Below are 21262 nucleotides of genomic sequence, written 5' to 3' on the forward strand. Positions count from 1 at the left end.
AAGTAATCAGCTGAAACTGATCATAATATTTTGTATTGTGGAGGTGTGAGAGAATTGTAGATTAAACAAAAAATATTACATTTTAAGGTTGGAAATCTAAATGTTGAATGTGTTTAATTTTTCATCTTTTGTCAAATTTGTTGAATATGTTAATAATAATTATTAGACTTCAGATTAGCAAAAATATATATATATATACATTATTCTTACGAAAAACCCTATCTTTGAAAAAAGATTCTTTTAGTGAGCCCAATAGTGGCAATATAAGGAAATGCTTTAAAGAATTGATACATAAAAAGAAGAAAATCGATAAATAACTGAGCATTTTGCTTAAATTTCGGCAGCTTTTTGTTACTCATATCAACACACCAATTGAAAGCAAATCGTGATAGTAGATACTGCGCCTAGCATTCCCACGATAGTCATTTTGCAACATATATATATATATATAAATATATATATATACTTATAAAACTACAATGACTTTGTAACGAGGGATGTAACCCACTTTCCAGTTTACGACATCCGCTTGCACATGCGCGTATAACATTTACCCATAACAACGTAAACAAATAAATACAAATCACTTCTTTTGCAGATTATGACCTGCACACTGAAATATTAACGTTGTAATTTCGAAATTATTATTTATCATAGGAAGTGTGGGGGTGTTTTGCAGCTATTCTAACAGACGGAATTTGATCACAATTGTTTTGTATTTTTAATGGGAAAAAATGTTTTCGGATTTATTTATTTGTACGTTTTCAGCATCCGAATTGTTTTTTTTTTTGTTTTTTTGCGTTTAAAATTATCTAAATAATTGTTAATACTTTTTGCATATTTTTACATCGTTCATTTCCGTATTTTTAACGCAATTCTCTTACAAATAAATCTACTTTAACCGTTGAGAACCATGAGAGCATTTTACAACGTATTGTTTTACTGTGCAGATTTCCAGCGCCCAAACGACATTCGGAGCTTCTAACCATTGCGCTATAGGGCTGCGAAAAGTGAATTAACAATGTTTTGACATTGTCCGAATATCTCATCTCAATTTGTTAACACAAGGAGCATCGCTTCATACGCTAATGGTAATTTTTCTATCACTTCCCAAATGATGAACCAAATATATATTTTAATTCATGCGGATTAAATATTTGTTATTACAGAGCCAACTCTACGCATGGTCAAAAAATGGAAAGAAAACATATTTTGTTTTTGTTTAAACGAATTAAAATCTATTAAAATCCATTCTTCTTGAGCAACTTTTTTCTCGAGAATAATGGATTTTAATTCGTTTAAACAAAAAGAACATTTGTTTGTTTTTTTCTCCATTTTTTTTGACCGTGCGTAGAATTGGCTCTGTAATAATAAACACGCAATCCTCATGAATTAAAATATATTTAAGCGTATTTTTTGACCGAACAAGAGCTGTCAGTTTTCTCTAGTACAACATATAAATTTTACCGCGCTTGATCTTTACATGGAATAATGTATTCAATTGGAGAAATACAGAGAGTGACACTACAAATATAACGTTTCTGAATTTTTTAGATGAGGAATGGTTATTCGTATTATTTGGACAATTAGTTTACTCAAACAACTGCGCCACGGGTCCCTGCGGACAATACCGGTACCAACTTTAGAAGCCTTAAACCTTTATTTTATTTCTAGTTATATTTCTAGTTATAAACATCATGCTACCTTCGTGAAGTAAATAAAGGGTTCTGCTCGAAATCCCTTCCAAACTCCCGAGCTCGACAGAAACATTCCAGAGTTCTACAATATACACCTGAAGAAGGTTGGAGGTAAGACTGACCGAAACGTTCTAAAAATCACACTCTAGATGAGAACAGTAGTAGTCCAATGAATCCAAATAATTCGAACTACAAAAATAGTAAACATTAATTCAATTATCTTTTCAAATCGAATTGCTCGATGACACTTTATCGCAATTGATAAAATAATGCTTTCTAGGTCATTGATTTAAACGAGATGTGTTGTCGTTTATGTATTCATGCTTATCTTGCTTGTTTGTTTACTGATGTATCCGTTCAGATATTTTTCTCTTTACATTAGTTGTGAAACAGTCGACCACCACCGTCGTGAACAGAGCGAATCATTTTATTAAAGCGTTATTCCCGTCTATTTTCTATGAGGAGATTAATTTTACAGTAAAAGGATTTCTTACTGTCTTTTTCAAGATGCCACCTGTTTGTCTCTCACCGGAGCAAATAGAGACGCTACTCAAGATCTTCAATGAGTATGGAGAAAAGGTTCTTATTGTAAGTAGTACGCTATTCATATCCTCTAAAATTCTTGTAAAGTGTTATATATGAATGCCTACAGTATATGTATGTCTCTCCGCGTATTAGACCGTCTCCGTGGAATACATACAGGAAATCACTTCATCTAAAAGCTGTATTTCGCTTTATTGCAGATCAATATTTCTTTTAATTTTGAAATTGCTATTAAATGAAGTGAAGTGAAATTTGGTACACTGAAGAGCATACCAAGGTACCTTATTTCCCTGATATTTGTGGAATTTAGACAAATATTTTTAATGTTATATAAATCTTCCTACTTTCTGGTAATTTTAAGTGTGTTTCACTTCTCTGAGTTACATAGAAATTTAATAATTAAAAAAAAATGAATTGCAATAAAGCGATACACAGGGTTTAAACGTACCCAATTCCGAGAATGGATTATAGAGTGCATAGGACATTGAGTTATTAGCGTTGAAATCTTAACCGTAATAGATGACTTTCAAACAGATTAGTGCTGTCAAATTAAATTGTGGTTGGTTGGTTGTTTTTGTTTTACGACATATCAACCCTTTTCGGGTTATTTATGCCGAATCCAGAGATTTTGAAGAAAAATATTTTTAATAGAATATATGTGTTGTTTTCACGTCGGTTTTTATTTAACCTATAGTTGGGACCCTAACAGGTACTACCACTCCGGGTCAGAGTGGACCTGGGAGCAATGGTAATTAAAGGGTGGCTCCACAATCCCCAAATCCTACAAGCTGGGGCCTCACCACTGGATATAGTTTAAGGTCATATCCAGGACCCCCATTGAGGGACTTTTACCCTCTGCAGGGGGGCAGTCGGCGTATTCTAATGCCCCACCGAGAGGGCCCAAATTAAATTGTGGATTACGTGGATAATGATATTGAAGAGTTATACTAGACCCATATTCATTTACATAACGCATACTGGAATTAGCAATACTAGTTTATTTGAACTGCTTTGTAGTTGGTTTCTTCTGATGTTTGCACGGAAGTGTCTACTAAAATTTACTCGTCTCTCTATCTAATATCTTACCCTATTGGAAATAATCCAAAAATATATATAAGGGGTGATTAATATTATTCTCATCGTGAATAATATATTCATAGATTTTATTCAATAGAAAAAGTTAAAAAAAAAAAAATCGCCAACTCACTCAATATTCCAATACATATATACATTACGCACACACGCGCACACACGAACACATACACCCCCCACATATATATATATATATACATGTATATTCCCAAGTATATATATATATATATATATATATATATGTGTGTGTGTGTGTGTATGTGTGTGTGTGTGTGTGTGTGTGTGCAAGTATTTCCCCAAAATCTCTGGTCTTGATGGAGGGGAGACTAAAAATTGCTGCTATGTTTTCAAATGATCAGAAATAACAGCAAGGAAGACTCGATTCCAAATATTTCATATTTTATAACTTCCCTCTTTTTAGAAATAGGGTCCGATTATGAATCCTTCCGGTATCAAATAATCCTTATACATTGTGAAATGTACCTTATGAATGGAAATCAAAGAAGATATGACAAATGTTTGGAATCAAGTTTCCTCATACTTTTATATAAGATCATTTGAACCTATAGCCTGCGAGTTTTAGGTTTTCCTCCATCAAGGTTAAAGGTTTTGGAGAAATATTAGATATTTTGTAATTTATATGCAAAACTAAGAAAACAAATGACAATACTTGAAACATTAGTAAAGACGCAGTGTCTTTCCACCTTCCAAAAATACCACAATTGTAGGTTTTTGAGGGTGCTGAAAACGAAAATAGCATTTCAAATTCCAGGAAACGAGTAGTTTTACAGATATAAAAAATATTGTTTTAAAAAGTGGAAGAACGCTTCCCTATATTGATTTAACCTAAAACCTACCCTCACTTTCTAGCTTCCGTTTTTTTGAGAGGGGATTGTTATTTTTTAGAGGTCATGTTTATTTGGTTATTGTGGCTTGGTAGACCAACACAAAACTTCCTTTAAAAACTTGTTTTCTCCAAGTTTTCGGGTATGTTGAAAACGAATATCGCATTTAAATTTTCCGCAAATAATTATTTTCCGGGTATAAAGCAATGTAATTCTTTATGTTATATGTGGTTTTCACTGTTGTGCTAATTTTTTTGTTAAAACCCGGAAAAATACTTATTTGCGGAAATTTTAAATTGGATATTCTTTTTCATCACACCCGAAAACATAAAAAGACAAGTGTTTTAAAGTAGGCTTTATGTTGGTCCACAAGGCCACAATAAAGACTACCCCTAAAAAAATACCCCCCCACTAAAAAGGTGGCCACAAAGTGGGTACTTATATTACATTAAATTCATATAGAAAAGTGATTCCCCAAGTTAGGTAGAAAGATTGCACCTTTACCGAAACAATTTATGTCTGTAAAAAAGTGCCAAATATAGGCTCTTGATAATAGATAATCCCCTTAATGTGCAACCATGAGAGCAATTATCACATAGCCCAGTACGCAATTCAGGTCATTACTTTTCCAACGAACCTTCATTTGTAAAATTCTGAGTAATAGTCATAGAGATTAGGTATTAATAAAATTGTCAAAAATCTCTCGCTCAATCCTTCTCTCTCTCTCTCTTTCTCATATATATATATATATATATATATATATATATATATATACATGTGTGTGTATGTATGTAGGCCGCCCGGCATTGCCCGATCGTAACATACGCTTAATATGATATTTTAATTAATGCGGATTTCATATTTATAATTATATTGTATTGGACCGATATGTAGTAATGCTTTAAAAAATATTAAAAAAAAAAAGACCCGTGCGCCACCACCGAGAATCGAAATCAAAACGGTTAGCTTAAGATTTACGTTTTTTTTTGTTTACGTTCATGCCTGATCTATGAAAACATGCTTGCTGGAAAGCTAAAAATACAGATGAACCAATAGCCATTACGTTACGCACGCATATTCGTAATGCTGTCATTCTATCTTCACCTGGTGAATTCCATTTTAAAATGTTCACATTTTTCACAGATTTTGTCCGGTCAAAACCCAAATATAAAGTTTTGCATTGGTTCGAATTAACTTGCTAAGGAGTTTGGTAGACAGATTCTTTTAAATAAATATGCATACGCATACATAAATATATATGGAAAGAGATTTGTGTTTATTATAACCTTTTTACGCAAATATTACACTAGTATAAATCATTAAAGTATCTGCATATATATAATTACACGTAATAGTTAACAAAAGATGATCACTCCACCAGAAAAACTAATAGGAAATTAATTAAAATAAATGCTTAAAAGAATATACAAATCGTCTAGATCTTTTACAGATGAATACAATTCCACGACCCATATATAAAAAAGTTGTATTTTCCTTTTAAATAAAAGGAAAAAGGTTCGCTTTTTTTTTTCTTCTTGGCGAAAATCTTTTTTTTTATCAAAGTGTAGTATCTGTTCTGGCAGATACTGCAATCAAAGACCATATGTAGGGGCATCCCTACATATCAGACCATTGCTCTTGAACAATCAGTTTTGGTCAATGTGTTACATGATAAGGGTTGTCCCCTTTTCATGTAAGTATAAAAATAGAGAGATTTAATAAATGAAAATGAAATAGAATACACGAAATTCGAACCTCATAATTTAGGTTTAGAAATAGATTACGAGAGAGAATTAGCAAATGGAATGTAAAAAACAAACCATTGTTTAGCTTAGAGATAAAATAGTTTTAAGAAAAGAATGTGCATTTGTCCATTCTGTTATGAAAGTTAATTGAAGAATGCAACTATAAGATAATTTAATAAACATGTTTTTAACATATTGGAAATATAGGTTACTGGAAATATAGGTTAAAATTCCTTTTGTAAACAAAGGAAAAAGTTTTAGACACGCATTTCCAGAACACGTGGAAGAAGACACATGTTTTAACATGTGTATGACGTCATGGAAAATGGGAAGTTCTCGATATAGTTAGAAACTTTAGAGTTAAGCAGAGAGAGTCTGAGAGAGAGTCTGAGGACGAGAGACGACAGTCTGGAGTCCAGAGATGGGAGTCGAACGTCTGGAAGCGAGACGGTCACCTTTGAAACTTAGAATGTAAAACTTTGAATTCCTGAATAAGAAAGACACCGACCGGTCGGAGAAGAAATAAACCCATCATGTGTTTTTATAAACGTCATCTATGTGTTGTAATTCTACCAAAAGGTAAAGTGAAATTGTCATTATATGTCTTATGTATCATGTATTTTAAAATTTCTTAACATACAAAATGTCTCAACATCTCATATCTACAATGTGAACACTAAGACTGTCTGAACGCTGTTTCATCACTGAAAGAGCTTCTACACTTCTAAGTATGAACATTTTATATATATGAATCTCTTCATAACACGAACACAGAACGCAACATCTCTCTTAATAAGACTCTCTAAGACTCACTTAATAAGACTTAATAACAATTCATAACAACGAGAAAATAACGAACGATAATAATAATAATAATAATAATAATAATAATAATAGTAATGCACACTTATATAACAAATGTAGGGGAAACCAATTGTCACTATCCAGTTCCCTCTCGAGTGAACTGGTCCACCTCCCCTCACTCGGCGCATTAAAAAAAACGGTCTTATACCAAATTTGCTCAGTGGAGAAGCAAATAAATAACTAAATAAATAGAAAAAGTTATTTTATTATGAATATCAATACATACAAAAAATATTATAGGTGTATATTTATATATACACAGCGTGTCAAATTATTAACGAGATAATATTTTTTTACCAGTTTCAGAAACTTACCGGTAGTTTCGTATCAAAAGCTTCGGAAACGTTGGCAATATTGAGCTGCACATACTGTGAAACTTTCGTACTGCTTCGCACCATGTAAACAACATTCTATCGTAATTGATGAATCCACGGTATTTGGGCTGTGTCAACTTATTAACAAGAAGGTTTGTTTCGTCACTAAAATGGGTCCTAAAGGTGGATTGAGTAGTTCTAAAAAGAGTCCTATTACAGCACAGCTAGCAAAAGTTAAAACTACACTCGAAATATCGAAAATGATAGGAAGCTACCATGAAACTGTAAAGAACTTTGTCAAGTACCCTACAAAGGTACATAAGAGAGCTGATAAAAGTAAATCTTGAGTTGTTTCACGCTGTTCTCTACTCTAAATTAAACGTGAAGTTGTTAAGAATCCTGGGCAGAGAAGTTGAGAAGTCTTTGACCACACCGGATTAAAGAATGTCTCAAAAGTAATCGATGTCACCTTCTGAAAGAAGTGGCAAAGTTTGTTAAGCCGTGACAAAGCCTCCATTAAAGCAACACCACATACAATATCGAGAGAAATGGGCAGAGGTCAACATGAAAACGGATTTTTCCAAAGTTTTGTTCACGGATGAAGTGCATGTCACTCTTGATGGACCAGATGGCTGGAGCAAGGGATGGGTTTTAGATGGACGACATCGTCATCAGCGTTTAAGGTGCCAACAAGGTGGTGGTGGGATAATGATTTGGGCTGGGATTATCGGAGGTACTTTAGTTGACCCATGGAGAATACCAGACGGCGTAAAAATGACTGTTACAAAAAAGGGCTGTCCCTTTCCATGAAAATAAGAAGAACATTAGATAATCAAAATGAGATTAGGATAAGCCGAAACTCGAACCTTGTAAGCAAGATTAAGAAATAGAATGTTAGAAATCGGAATGTTAAAAAGGCCTATTGTTTGATTCTATTATAAATAGTTAGATATTGTTTATATTGTAAAAAAAATGATTGTCCATTCGTTTATAATGCTGAATATTAAAAAATGTCAGAAAAAATCAATGAGCAATACAAATTAAAAATTCGTTGTTAAAATATGTTTGATTAAAAATAGTTTAGGGGAGGATTCTTTATTGCAAAAGTGTATTTTTGAAAAAAAAACGTGTGCATAGCCACGTCAATTAATCACGTTTGGGAAACACATTTCTGACGTCATAGAAAAAGGACGATTCCCCATATAGTTCTATGGGTTCGAATTTCAGAGTCCCTCTGCTAGTCAGTCAGCAGAGATCAGGAGAGTGAGTTAGTTTGCAGTCAGTGGTCAGCTGCCCCTTTGGAAGCGAAGGGTAGACGATTAAACCCTGTAGATACAAGTGAATACCTGACGTCATCATCATTCGACCGGTCCAATGAATAAAAAATCACCATCGATATTTTGTAAATGTTTGTGTTCGCGTCGTCATTCCACAAATAGAAAGGTAAATGTATTTTGTCTATCACCATCTTAAATGGCCCTCGTGTAACCCTTCAAAGAATATGTATCTCTCCTCCTCTCTATATGTGTTATAAGAAATATAGGAACTGTGCATCTATCACACTATAACCCTCAGGATATATATGAAGTCCCAAGATCTCCAGAACTGTAATAAATATGTCTCCCTCTCATCATCATCGTAATATCCGTTATACAGGGTGAAGCCCCCCCCCCAAAAAAAAACGGGCTCCAACTCTAATTAGGCCCTGTTTACTAGTGTTTTGTCCGAATGAAATAAAACTTTGGTCATAATTAGTTTATTATATTCAAAACATCACATTAAAACGCAAGGGTCTTTGGCCTTTTTTTCTCCGTTCTACAGCATATGTTCTAGATCGCCTCCATTTAGGTTTTGTTTTTTGGGGTCACTCTGTATGTATTGGCCCAATATGAACTCAGCGTCATACGCTATTAAATATGACGTCAAATGCTTACATAGCTTTTCTGAAGGAGCACTTTGAACAATAACTGACGAAGCAAACGTTGATGTTCAGAAGAACCATTATTTTTCATGCAGGATAATGCTGCCTGGCATGCAGCAAACAAAGTCAAAGAGTATTTGCAACAACTGGGGTTCTCTGGGCGACAGAAGATGGAGTGGCCTGCAAATTCACCAGATCTGAACCTAATTGAAAACCTATGGAGTATCTTGAAGCGACGACGTCTCTATGCACATAGACGCCAATTTCAGAGCACAGATGAGTTGTAGGATGCTCTCCAAGAGGTATCGCGATGAATAACTCTTGACGAAATTACAAATTTAACTAATTCTGTGGACCAGCGTTTTTTACAAGTTATTTATAAAATGGATAGCATATAACCTACTAATTATGTCAACGTAGAAACTGCTATGTAGTTATTGTGTTCTAAGCATTTTCCCTAATTTATGTAATTATTGGAATATTATTTCAATAAACAAGTTATGGATATATTGTGTTTTTTTTTCTCAGCCTGTTGATTAACCTATACTAGTAGCTGTTGGTTACAATTTTATGACGATTTGTAAAAAAGGACATGCATTCTCAAACACATAAACTATGGCCAAATTTGCTTACATTTAGATATAAAGTGTCCTGGCAGACTAACTCCCGTTTGCTGCGTTTGGATCTATTTTGTTTGTAGAAATTTTATTTTCCTTTTTCTCTATTTACCCCCCTCTCTTTTTCCCACTATTAGTGTCTTTCTAATCTCTCCACCCCATTCTATTCCCCCCTCTTGGTGTAGTTTATTCTCTCTTTATCACCTTCTTTTCTCCCCCTCTCTCGGTGTATCTGGTGCTACTACTTCTTGCTGTGGCACGCGGGATTCGATTGGCTAAAACATTGAGCGCGCCATTTTAAAAAGAGTGAAACCAGCAGAAGCTGGGGAAGAAAATATAAACCCCAGAGACTGACAGGATACTAAAAGCACGAGAGCAGTGTTGGAACTAAAAAGCACCAGAGCGGTGTTAGGCTTTGAAAGCAACAGAGCGATGTTGTGTCGAATTGAATTACAACAGAGCGATGTAACGACGAACTGAAAGAACCATAGCGGCTTTGCGACCGTTGAATTAGACCAGAGCGGTGTCGCGACGTTTGAAATACAAGAAGAAAGTAATATTAGCCATCGGGATTATTAAACTTACCCAACAAATCCTGAAAGGAATCGAAATCAGATAAAATTATAAATTCGAGAAACAAGCAAAACAAAGTATGTTTTCACTTTCCCATGACAACAGTTGGAATTACTATTTTATTCGATAAAACAGTATCTATACGTTATTTCAGGATGAATATTAATTCGATGTTGAATAACCCAAGAAAAGGTTGATATGCCGTGAAAAAAAAGCGAAGTAAAAGAAATAAATGTTGGGAACGAATCCTCCGATTTATTACTAGTGGTGAGAAGTCAGATAAACTCAATTGGAAACTGCTAATGATTTATGCATCTTAATTCTGCATTGAGTAACACAAAAAACGGGTAAGAAGTGTTGACGTGTTCCAACTACGCCGAATTGTTTTTGTAAAAGTATAATTGTTAAAAGTGTTTTTAAGAACCGCCAGAGGGACTGGTTTTGCAGCCCAGTCGAACTATATATATCCTTTTCTATCATTTTTTCCTTTTCTTTTTTCTTTTTGATAAAATTTTATACCAATTTACCTTGGTCTCTTTTTTTTATTAACTTTCTTTTAGAACTCTTAGTCTCGTGCAACTGGATAAAATTCGTTGAACATCGGTAAACACTGTATGTTTTTCGAGCTGAATAAATATGTTACTTTGAATAAAAACACAAAAAAATATATCCAGTTTGGCAGAAACGTAACTTATCTTGCCTTTGATAACATTTATTTGTTATATATTTGTTTTTTGACAACTTTTTCGAATCTATGTGTACAGTAATACAAACACCCATTTTGTGTTTTATATACATGAAGTACAATTGTTGAATGTTACTGTTTTGATTATATTCGTTTTGAGGGGGGCACAATTAAAATATTAAGAAAGATTAAAATGAAGCGAAATTTAAGTTTCCGTTTCATTTTTACAACAACCGTAAAACAGTGCATACTCAGCAAGTTTTATCGCAATTTATAAGCATATTGAAACACTAAATCAACATTTTATTTTTTTTGTGCATAATTAATGATGGAAGTATTTTTCTGTTTATTTTCTTAACATCTGTAAATAAATAATTTGTACATTCTCTTGAAAAAAAGAATCAAACTTTTCTCTACTTTCACATGTGTTCCATTTTAACAAACTGAGCCACAGCAACGCGTGGCCGGGTACAGCTAGTACATATATAATATAACTGTGTAGGAAGTATTACTTATTTTACTTACATTTTAGCAGAAAATCGTGTTTCCTCTTAATAGAGAAAACACGTATACAATCAACGTAAAAAATAACGTAACGTAAAAACTACGTAACGTAAAAAATACGTAACATAAAAAATACGTAACGTAAAAACATCACGTAAGGTAAAAATATACGTATAAAATCAACAGTAAAATCTGCTAGCATTTTGATATCTATTGCATTAACTAAGGAGAGTATTCAAATTAACTACATGCTATCGTATGGCTCAATATCTGTTAACTGAACACATTGCTGACCATAAAAAGAGATTTCTTTTTCGGAATTTTGCATGTAACTAAGATACATGTATTAACATGTATCTTAGTTGCATGAATGAAGTTAAAACTTAGCTCAGAATGAAGTTAAAACTTCAGAAGCAAATCTTGTTTATCCAATATAACGCATTCTCTAAACAAGGCAAAAAAATCCAACTTTCCGTCTAGTTTTATTGTAATTTTCTAAGTCGAATTGTCACTAGGCATGCAAATTAGTTGCTTTAAAACTTTAAAAATCTGCAATTATAAAGGGAAATTATTTTCTCTTTAAAGCCAGTCACCTGACACACAACGACTCCTTACTTTAATAAACGTTTCATGATATTGCTTTTTCTCTTTCGTTTTCTTTGACTTTTTTAATCATTTATTTTCACATTTTTATCTACTGCTGCTTATTTTTATTCTTTACGTTCTTCTGCGAATTCTTATTTCGCCTTTTTCGTATTCTTCTTCTTTGTATTTTTATGTCCTTTGCGTTGGTTACGTATCCATTCTTCGCCTTTATATAACATTACCAAGCTTACAGTATTGAAGATCGGCGAGGCAGAAGTGTTGTTGAAAATATAATAAAGAGAGAATCCTAGCACAAACATTATACACTCATACCTTGGTAAATACGCTTGTGTGTTGTTAGAGTCTTATCGATAGTCTCTATGTCTAACATAAGTTTCCCATCTTTCAAATTTATATCAATTAAAACTGACTCTGACGTCTTTCGACGCCACCCTTTTCCCACAGATGCTTTTACTGATTTAATCTAAAAATCAATATTCATCAAATATATACACTTTCGATTAGAAATTTGATACGCCCGCTAACTTAGTTATTATCGGCAACTGGAAAAATCTGCGTTTTTTGTCAGTTAAATTTTCCGATCATTATCTAAACAAGTAGAAAGTTAAGAAATAATTGTAATGGCACCAATTGTTTGTAGAGTTCAATGCACCATCAGTATTTTTAATGTCGCTCATTATCTTTGATAATCGCTATCGGTTGTTTAAGTCGTGAAGTGTGTTCAAGAATATCTATTCTCTTCTGTTTTCTTTTCTTTCTATCTTTTATATCTTCTATATAAATAAAATGAACTCATGTTTCCCGTGTGAGTTTGACCTTAATAGGATTAAAAATCAAGACATTACATGCAAATGTAATGTGCACAAACTGCAGCACAGGATCTGAGGTGTGCTAAAGGCCTATTAACTTTACACTTCTTCGATAACCGTACACTCCCATATTTTCCCCGGTGAGAGTTCACTGCCAAAATCGGTTAGATTAAATAGAAGTTGCAACATCTTTTCTCTCTATTAGATTCCTCCTTTTCCCGCTCCCCATTTACACCGCATCGGATGCGTTCACAAGAAACAGTACTAGGAAACACCGGTTTGGAATCGTACATTTTTTTTTATCTTCTTTGCCTGATTAAAGCTTTCTGTTTTTACCCTAAATGAAATAAAAAGAAAAAATATATAAAAAGAAAACGCGATTATTATTATTGTTTTCTTTTTGCTTTTTTTCGTTAGTGTAAGACGCAACCTGCGGGACTAACCAGTTTTTTTTTTTACACGGTGGTCACCACTTATCAAGGCCCGGTTTAAACGACTCTAACCTTGAGATATAACTATACCTTTATTTATTATTGCTTGCAACTAAACATTTATTTTTACGCAAAGAATAATTTCATTACTGTTTATTATTACAACGCAACGATATCGTGAATTCACTTGCATTACACTTTAATTAAAACTAAAACAAATAAATTCATTAAAATTCGAGGAAAAAAATTTCATTTAGAATTCGTTCACTGTGGAATTGATAGTTGACCTAATTCACTTTTTAGTTAATTAATCACGTTTTTTTTTTCATTTTTGTTTTTTGGGCGCTTACGCCTCAATGATTCTAGTTCGAAAATCAAATTTTTGGGGATTTTTCAAACACCCGGTCACCGCCGGACCGTTCGTATTGCATCACCTTTATTTTTATAATTGTTTTTTTTTTCAAGATTTTTTTCTTGATAGTTTTAACAGAGTTTATTTTTATAATATTTAAACTGGGTTATTACTTCGCTTTGTTTTCATTTTACCACTTCCAACCACACACGTATCTAAAAACCCGGTACCAACCGCTAGTATTGAATGCTATGAACACAAACAACATTTTTTTAAAAGAAAAACGTAATAACTATTTTATTAGTATACTATTATGGCAACCCAAACAACAGTATATGCAGTTAAAAAAATCTATTAAGCATCTTTCTTTAAACCACAACCGCCTTCACTTTTTCCAACCGCTTTCTCTCTATACATCTTCTTCCCTGTTCCTTTATCTACATAAAATTTCTCTGCCGTTGTTTTGTCTTTATTCTGTCGGTTCATTTTTGTTTTTTAATGAAGTTAGTATAAATTATTGTATATTTATTGTTTTTATCTTTTGTAACTCATTAAAACGATTTTCACATTCCTTTTACTGAATTACCTCCCTTACCTTCTGCAATTGCCGATTTGACCGTTAGGTTTAATTTTAATTTTATTACTGACACATTTCTCATAGTATTAAATAGACATACGTCATTGGTTCCATGACAAAAGGTGGGTGGACCTGTAAACTCACCCTTGTACGTTCGTCCCTTGGTCTCTCCGCACGTTTCTTGATAACTACGCCTTGGAATTTTTTGGAACTATTGTACAAGCATTAAACATGATATGAGTAAAAAAGTAACAGAACAGATTTCCCGGGAAAACGCCGTTTGCCTTCTAGGGATTCCTTTCAGGTTAAAATGGCTAAAATTGGCACTTTCGTGCTTATTAAAAACATTGATGCCTTGGAGTTTTATAAAACGCTCAGACAAGTTGTAATTAAACGATTTCTATATAATTTTGTTTGTCTTTACTTCTCGATAACTCTTGGATGTACCACAGGGGCTCTTTTATGGCTAATAAAAACACTCCATTCTTTTGGGAAACTACATTATAATATTTGTCCAAAATTTTAAGTATATGTCTATTTCCCAGTTTTGCATGATGTTGAACTCAAATTTAAATATATCAGGTCTTAGAGAATTTCCGGGCAAATGATGGACTTAGTTATTTCTTTTTATGCGTGGTGCAGAACTCAAATTTACATATGTTGAGGCCTAATACTTCACTGTTTGTTCAATTTCCTCAGGATTGTACGCCCCCTGGGGAATTTTGAGGCGAAATGTGTGGGGAGTGACAAATGCTGAACTTAGTCACTTTTTTACACCTCGTTCCCTCTATATTAACGGGGGGATGCATGCTTAACTTGTTATTCATTCTATTCTTCTCATTATATATTTTTTTTAATACAGAACCTTTTTCTTTGTCCATAAAATGCATTGAAATATTATTTATTATTGAGATAACGCATACACACGCCCGTCAACTTATATTGTATAAATTACTTCATATTTTGCTTCAGTATTTTACTTGAAAAAATATTTTTCTTTACAGATAAAAAATCTAATTATAATGGCAACGACAGACTACAGTTTTGGAAAGTTCGAAGTCTGGGTCGATCTCTGGCCTAATTTTAATGCAGTCCTTGTCAAGTGGGATTGGACAAATACACCCGTAAGTAAATATTAAGATCTCATCTCATTGACTAATCTTGTAATAGCGTATGCCAAAGATAATATCGCATACTTCCAATTTCTTTATACTGATCTTACTCCCGAATTTTAGTCGTATTTCATTAGATAACTACTAGTACTTAAAGTAATTATTTATAATATTTGGCTTTATTTCCATCCTCTATAGAATTTTATCTAGCACAGCATTAAATAACATAAAATGTTTAGTTGAACTGTAACACATACTTCCTGAGTTTATGACCAGATATTGTGCATTTATTTTTCTGTTTCAGTCATGTGAAAACATTTACTAATATTCAACACTTCTATTCAATATATATTAAAAACATTACAATGAGTCGTACACAAGCCAGAGTTTTAGAACTTTTTTTAAAAAAGCACTTTTTGTGAAAACTGTGCCTACAAAATCTTAATTTATTGCCATCGAACTTTTGTGAACACAATGCGATGGAACTAATTCACTTCCTACTAAAACGTAGTAAACTCTAGCATGATGTCAAAAGTAATTGTTCGGTCATCATTTAAAGAAAAGTTATCTTTTACTCTCTACCCATTGTTTCTAATCAGCTTGGAGTATATTGTTCAGCATCCAATTTACAATCATATTGACCCTTATCATCGCGTAGTCTTCTAAGCCTAAATACAGACTCATCAGTATAAAAAAGCTAAAATAAAATAATGGGTCATAATATAAATCCCTGTCAAGCTGCATTATATATATATATATATATATATATATATATATATATATATATATATATATATAATATATATGTATATATTAATTATTAAGCGAAGGAATTTTTATGTAATTTAAAAAAATCGACAGTGAAAGCTACATTGAATGTATCTGTCTAATCAACCTCTGCACTATTGATTCGCATTTTATTTATTTATAATTTTACCTGTTCATAGTTGACTTCTAATTGAAATATCCCAATATTCACGTCAATTTAAAAAAAACTTCAAATTGAGAAAGTAAAAGAAACTCCGCACAATGAAAACTTGTTATATCCATACTACTTTTGCCCATTATTAGAACACAAATACCACAGAATCACAATGAACCTGTTATTATTTAGTAGGATAGCCCTTCTGCAATCTGACAGTCGGCAATCTTAAGGTCATTCATTGAATTAGTCTGCTTAGTCGGTAAAAAGGTATAACATTTCTCTTTAGTTTTTGTCGAAATTTCTTCCAGATTAAAAATTTTATCATTGCGTACCTGTTGATTGATGTAATTCCATGCGTTTTCGATTAGATTGAGGTCTGTAGATCGGGCAGGCCAATCCGAACACGGAATATCATGCTCTTCAAGGAGCATTTCTAGCTGTGCAAATGAGAATTATCCTGCATTAAGATGAGATCATCATCCGAATCACGGCCAAAGTAGAGTAGACAATTCTCAGTCAACATATCGATGTACTTGGTCGAATTAATTCGACCTTGCAAGCGAACTATCAGCGCTAAACCATTGAAATCGTTATTTTCATGGAAAGTGTTCAACTGAGCTTCAATCTATGGTCCCCCCTCGCCAAACTTTCACAAGAAACACTCGTCTAGCTGTAAACACTATCAATAATTTCCCCCACTCTTTATCTGTGCCTAAACCTAAACGTAGATTCCATGAAAAAAGCTTCTTTCTTAGAACTGCACGCCTGTGGAATTGTCTTCCGTTTTCCTGCTTTCCGGCTGACTACAATATGGTTGTGTTCAAGTCTAAAGTAAATAAGTTCTTGATGAGCCGTCCCATATAAGTTATTAAATTTACCAAATTTTCATTACTAATGATTACTATATTGACCAATTTCTACTGTACACTCTTTAACCCTTATCCTTGAGTGGCCTCTGGGCCTTGATAATGTGGTGATGCCTTTGTAAAAAAAAAAAAAAAAAAAAAAAAGACCAAAACTCCACCCTTTTGCAACGTTGAAACTGTAGGATTAAATTCTTCGTCCTTTCTTTGGCGGACGTAATATTAATATCACTGCCTGTTGAACTTGCTTTCGTCAGTAAAAATCACTTTCGATTAATATGAAGAGTCATGGTCTTCATTGCATCTGACGAAGTCAAGGCGGTGCTTGCTGTTCTTTACAGAACTCATTGGCTTGCGTCTGGCAACACAGCGTTGAAAATTAAATTACTTCAGTCTGTTCTTAACTTTAGAAAAAGAGCATTTTTTAACAAGATTATACTGTTGTTGCATATTGGGAGCCGTTTCATATCTGTTTATGATAGTGCATATCTTGATAGCATTGTCTTCTATGTAAGAGTAACTTTAGGAGGAGCAGATTTAGGGGCATTAAGTACACTGCCAGTGTCCTGATGGTTTTGCACAGTTTATCCAATCGAGAAATCGGCCGCAGATTGACATGTGATGAGAAAACGGCACGAAAGATTCCAAAAGCACCAAAACACCGGCAGTGTTCGTAATGCCCCTAAATCTGGTCGTACTAGAGTTACTTCTAACAGGGAAGACAATGCTATCAAGATCCGCAGCCTAAACAACAGATTTGAAACGGCTAATCAAATCCAACAACAGTGTAATCTTGTTAAAAATGCTTTCTTTCTACTGTCAAGAACAGATTAAAGAAATTTAATTTGCGAGGATATGTTACAAGGCGCAAACCAATGATTTCTGTAGAGAACAGAAAGCGCCGTCTGGACTTCGTCAGATGCAATGAAGTTCATGACTCTTTCTATTTGTCAAAAGTGCTTTTTAGCGACGAAATCAAGTTCAATAAGATAGGTAGTGATGGTAGGCAGTACGTCCGTCGGAAGTAAAGCGAAGAATTTATTCCTAGGTGCTCAGGCTCAACACTTCAAGGTTGCGGAGGTTCAGTTTTGGGATGGAGCATTATTAGTACCAAAGGTCCAGCGACTATAGTTCGCTTTCAAGGTCGAATGGATTCGACCAAGTGCATTAATATGTTGACTGAGCATTTTCTACTCTATATTGGTCGGAATTTGGATGATAATCCCATCTTCATGCAGAATAATGCCCCCATTCACACAGCTGGCAATGCCAAGAGGTTCCTGGAAGAGCATGATATTCCGTGTTTGGAGTGGCCTGCACAATCCTCAATCCTATCGAAAACGTATGGCATTACATCAAGCAACAGCAATGCAATGATAAAATTTCATATTTGGAAGATCTTTTGCCAAAAAAATTAAGAAAAGTGGGATTCCCTTTCCCCGGAGTATTGTTACAGTCTAATTCAAGGAATTCCCAAAAAATTGCCGGCTGTCAAATTTCAGAAGTCTATGCTACTAAATAATAACTAGTTCATTGTGTTCTTGTATTTGTGTTGCATTAATACCCTAAAGTTACATTAAATAACAATTTTTCATTGTGCGGACTTTCATTTTGCCTCCTCAATTTGAAGTTATTTTTTTTTAATTAACGTGAACACTAGAATATTTCAATTAAAAGTAAAATATAAACAGGTAAAATATAGCAGAATAAAAGGCCAGCAAATGAGATATACTTTGTTTAAACAGTTACATTAAATTTAGCTTAAATTTGCAGTTTTTGAAAAAATTACAAGTACGGGCTTTCTTTTTGCCGCCTAAACAGGCAACTACCTCAAGCCAGTATCGAAATATGACCGCTCAAACGACAGTCAAGGCTTCTATCTATCACGCTATTCGTCTGCTGCTTTGCGGGTAGTGAATTAACGATGATTTTTACATTGTTCAAACGCCTAAGCTCGATTTGTGTACACAAAGAGCATCGCTTAACAAGTTTCGGCTGATGCAACGTTTTACCTTCATATGGTGAATGTTTTCTATAATGATTAGGGCTATAAAAACTGCATATTATTTTCATTGTTTTGACTCTCAGAAATTTATCTGACACAGTTAGACACAGAAAATCAACCGAGAACCACACCACTTTATATAAAAGCATACAAGATATCAACGGATACACACTCCATCGTCAAAACAATGGAAAGAATATGCTGTTGTCCTAGACCTAATAATGATACAGTCACTTATTTTACAAATATTATTATTTTATTTATAACTTGCAGACAATTGCTTTGGCCCTACTATTGACACATAATTATACAATAGTTAACTTACGCAACAGTGCGATCTCCTCAGTGCAATGCAAGACCCAATTATTAAATAAAAAACAAACATAAAATTCCACAAGACGGATTCTGTTATTAACACGGCCTGTATTAATTTTGTTTTTATAAAATCTGAAAATAATAAAACATATCTACCGACTAAAATTTATTAAATAAGAACGTCGAGAGTTCATCAACTGAAATGAACGTTAGTTGTGTTTTTAATCGAATTAAAAAAAAATAGTTATCTTTACAGGATTTCTCTAAAATGTAAAACAATTTGTGAAGTATGAGATAAAAAGTAACGATCAGGATTTAAGTCTGAAATAATAACGGCCGTAAAATACGCATACATATTATATTTAAATTAATGCAAAATACTGATTTAATGTAAACAAAAAATACCGTGGGTATTAAACGTAATGTTTTAATACTTAAAACAAATGAAGTTAAAAAAAAGCGTGGGAAAAACCTGAGAAATGTACATTACTCATTATGCATTCTACATAGTTTACTTTGTGAAAGTAGAAAAATACTCGAGCTAAGATCGAAACCAAGATCTAAAGACAGTTAATTAAGTACGATAAGGATTTGGCAAGCTTGACACGATATTTAAGTAAGTGTTTGCAAACCTACTTATTCTTTACATAATGTGAACGGTTGGCGCATTTACCGCCGAGAATCAGTGTACAAACAAATATCCAATGACGCTGCAAGTACCAATTGTTCAATTTTGGCCATTTGCAGGCCTTTTTTCCGGATGTAAAGTGACTAAAAGTTGTCCACATCTCTGAATACCCTATATACTTAATCTCAAGTCTGTCGATGAAATAATTCGTTAATATATAGGTTCATAAATGTCCACACACACTCACACACACAGCCACACACACACACACACACGCACACGCACACACACACACATATATATATACATATATATATATATATATATGGGAAGTCTGCAGCTCATATCTATCAATGACTAATGAATAAAATCTAATTAACATACAGAAACAAACTTAGAGTCATCTGCAAGCACACGTTCTTAATCCGAACATTGTATGTTTTTCAGGCATTCCCCACTCAAATGTACGGCTACACGCCATAGCAATTATAAATCTAAGTAAGCAGAGAATTGTTCATATCACATAAACATTGAACCAATATGCTTTCTATCTTGATATTAATCGATTTTATGACTCAATTAAAATTAATGAACACAGTTATATATGTAAAATCTAAACAAAAAATATATATTTCATTTTGTTTTAGCATCTTATTTCATATGTTAATGCATAACTTTAGTGACTTTCTTTTGTACTTACAAATAGTTAAATGTGCTCCAATGAAACTAGTGCACTTTTTTGGATGCGAAACAGGTTTGAAACTCTCCCTATATTGTAGTAGCCACTTGTTGTCGGAAGGCGTTATTATAGTTTAAAAATAAATTTGAAATCGTTTTCCTGTATACCAATTTCCTCGTCAGTACTAATATGAACACCTATATACAAAATATGAACAAATATTTTGCGGCCAACACTCTACTCAGATTGTCCTTATAAAGCTGTGTTTTATAATGCAAGCACTTATTATGCCTTGTTTGCAGTTAGTTATTGTCAAAAAATAATAAATTGAAGAAGGATAAACAATCTATTCTACATATATAAAATGTAATCTATATATCTATAAAAGTGAAATTGTCTCTGTGTGTGTCTGTGTGTGTCTATATTTCTCTACTGAACTACTCTATGAATTTTTAGTCTACATACTGGAGATTTGACATTAGAAGCATTGAGATGTGGGAAAATCTTTTTAATCCGTTTTTGACCAGAAATTTGGCTGTCAAGGGGCTAAAGTTTAATAA

The 21262-nt window shown here is 33.3% G+C and overlaps 1 protein-coding gene across 1 annotated transcript in view; it reads left to right on the plus strand.

The window, feature by feature from the left end:
• The first annotated feature begins 2093 nt into the window (after positions 1–2093).
• The window catches only part of LOC145296269 (uncharacterized), a 45902-nt gene continuing 26733 nt past the window's right edge, over positions 2094–21262 (plus strand). The window contains exons 1-2 of the mRNA XM_080142471.1: positions 2094–2285; positions 15180–15299. Coding sequence (XP_079998597.1) covers positions 2205–2285; positions 15180–15299 — 201 coding nt within the window. The 5' untranslated portion in view covers positions 2094–2204. The remainder of the gene's footprint in view (positions 2286–15179; positions 15300–21262) is intronic.

The sequence above is a fragment of the Euprymna scolopes genome, chromosome 16 (genome assembly GCF_053919585.1).
Source record: "Euprymna scolopes isolate OS-2025 chromosome 16, ASM5391958v1, whole genome shotgun sequence".
NCBI classification, from domain to species: Eukaryota; Metazoa; Mollusca; class Cephalopoda; order Sepiida; family Sepiolidae; genus Euprymna; species Euprymna scolopes.